General features: G+C 31.2%; 1 protein-coding gene across 5 annotated transcripts in view; it reads right to left on the bottom strand.

Moving 5' to 3' along the window:
• The window catches only part of LOC124423380 (TOX high mobility group box family member 3-like), a 209347-nt gene that overhangs the window by 1960 nt on the left and 204887 nt on the right, over positions 1 to 2500 (bottom strand). For all 5 annotated transcript variants that reach the window (XM_046961042.1, XM_046961043.1, XM_046961045.1 and 2 more), the window contains 3 exons: positions 841 to 1209; positions 632 to 718; positions 1 to 33 (listed from right to left, as the gene is read on the bottom strand). The exon at positions 1 to 33 is cut by the window's left edge. In XM_046961042.1, coding sequence (XP_046816998.1) covers positions 1 to 33; positions 632 to 718; positions 841 to 1209 — 489 coding nt within the window. The remainder of the gene's footprint in view (positions 34 to 631; positions 719 to 840; positions 1210 to 2500) is intronic.

The raw sequence follows: 2500 nt of genomic DNA, 5'->3' as shown, positions 1-2500 counted from the left end.
TACTTGTACCTGTTGTACTTGTTGCTGTGGCACCTACGTCAAATATATAAGAGATAACAATCTGTCAAACAGATCTATTACGTTTATTCGGACTTTCTTTTTATTATTATGACTTATAGGTTATGTATTTACGAGGTATCATGGAATATATTCGAAAGTTTGATTTGACAATAAAATAGAAAAATAAAAAAGAACTATCGAATTAAACGTAGATTTTACTCACGAAATAATAACTCCCGGGTGGTCTTAAGCAGAAAATAGAGAATATTTTGTCGGAAGTATCGAAGGCATTCGTGGCAGCCATTTTGCGGCTTGATGAATGGTAATATATTCGATTATGTAGTAGTAATACGAGATATCGATGCGTCAGAATGGCGCCAATCTTGAATATTTATATAAATAAACAATCACTCTTCTTAATTATTATTACCGTCATTATCATCATCATAAGCAATGTGTTCAAATTAAATCAGATTTTTATATATTGAATAAAATATGATTCCTCGGGTTCCGATCATTTTATAAACTCATAAATTTTCTCGAAATACGAAAACGAATAATATATATATATATATATATATATATATATATATATATATATATATGTAGTAAGATACTTTGTTAGACTTACCTGCATGTATTGCTGTTGTGACACCTGTTGCTGCATGTGTTGTTGTTGCGTCATATGCGCCGATGCCATGGCATTGCCCAATAATCCCTGCAAATTAATGTAAAAGAACGTCTTCACGTTTTAATCTGTTATTTCGAATTAACGATTAAAAGAAATATTATATGATGTATGAAAGGGAATAATAAATCTGACGATCGTTGTTATATTACCTGTTGTGCCTGCTGCTGAGGATTACCCTGCATCGTAAGATGATGCGGTGACTTTTTAATGGCCATCTGTTGTTGTTGCTGTTGATGTTGATGCTGATGTTGTTGATGTTGTTGTTGAGGCGACGGTGGTTGGGGTTGAGGACTATAAACTTCATATGCAACGTTTCCTTGTGCGCCATTTCCACCATAACTGGCGTATCCGGTGTATTGCACTTGTGGCTGCTGTTGTTGTTGATGTTGTGGTTGTTGTTGATGCTGTTGTTGTTGCTGTTCATTCTCAGCTGCACCTTTACTAACCAACGATGCCCTATATGCTGCCAATGCCTTCAAGTATTCCTTCTTAGCCGCTTCAGTCTTTTTCTTATAAACCTGAAAACATTAAAATAGATTAATTTAAATGCATACAACGTTTTTATAAATCCAACGAAGTCCCTTTTTTGTTTTTTTTCTTTTCATCTCTCTCTCTCTCTCTCTCTCTCTCTCTCTCTCTCTCTCTCTCTCTCTCTCTCTCTCTCTCTCCCCGCTCTTTTTTCTTTGCATCAGCGTTTATAATGTAAATACCGAGATATTAACATTTAATAAATATTTGTATAATATTGTTTTGATATCTTAAATTATTAATTAGTTAATTAATCAAAAGATATGTTTGTTAATAAAATAATTTGCTTTCAGATTTGACGTCATCATAATAATACATTCTCGCAGTTCCCCTTTCCCGGATGTCTTTTGAAATTGCCGCATTGCAGCAGCAAGTCGTTTATGTATAAACATATATATATATATATATATGTATATTTATGTACATGTATGTATATATATTTATGTACATATAATATATACATATTTAATAACGAATAACATGATACACCTGCGAATTTCCATTCCCGTATATACCTGTTATTTTCTTTTTTTTTCTTTTTCGTTTTTTTCTTCTCTTTTTTTCCTTCTTTTTTTTTCGTCAATATAATCACACGACATCGAAGTGGCCAAGCACTATATACATTCTATATAAGTCTTCGACTTACTTTAATCTTATTTTTGATAGCTACGTGTCCGATATATGCGATTCTAAAGGCTATTAAAAGTAATTTCTTGTCGTGGTTTATGTTCGAAGGATAAAGGAAAAAGTGTTTGTATGTATGTATGAGAGAAAGAGAGAGAGAGAAAATATGCATATATATATATATATATATATATAGAGAGAGAGAGAGAGAGAGAGAGTTTTATCGACCGGTGTAGAACTATAAGCTAACTTCATTTATAATTTACCGCTAGTGTTTGACGAACCTATCGTACATACCGGAAATGAATAGAGAGAATTTTAGACGTGACAAACGAAGCGATTTTATTCCGACGTCAACTTCTCAATTGTTCGAAATAATACGTTACATATTAAACCCCCGATTCTATATATATATATATATATATATATATAAATATATATATATATATATATATATACATTTATATACGTGTGTGTCCTTCGAATCGAAATTCTATTTTTATTTCCAGTACAATTTTATGAACGATATAAGCGATATAATATTTCAATACTCGATTCGAACGAATCGATTTATTTATTCATTGCTTCGCAATTTAAAAATGTTTGTTTTCTTTTTTTTCTTTTTTTTTTCTTTCTTCTTCTTTTTTTTTTCATCGA

This window comes from Vespa crabro, chromosome 4 (genome assembly GCF_910589235.1).
Source record: "Vespa crabro chromosome 4, iyVesCrab1.2, whole genome shotgun sequence".
NCBI classification, from domain to species: domain Eukaryota; kingdom Metazoa; phylum Arthropoda; class Insecta; order Hymenoptera; family Vespidae; genus Vespa; species Vespa crabro.
The sequence above is the reverse complement of the archived record's forward strand: the minus strand, read 5'-3'. Positions and strand labels throughout refer to the sequence as shown.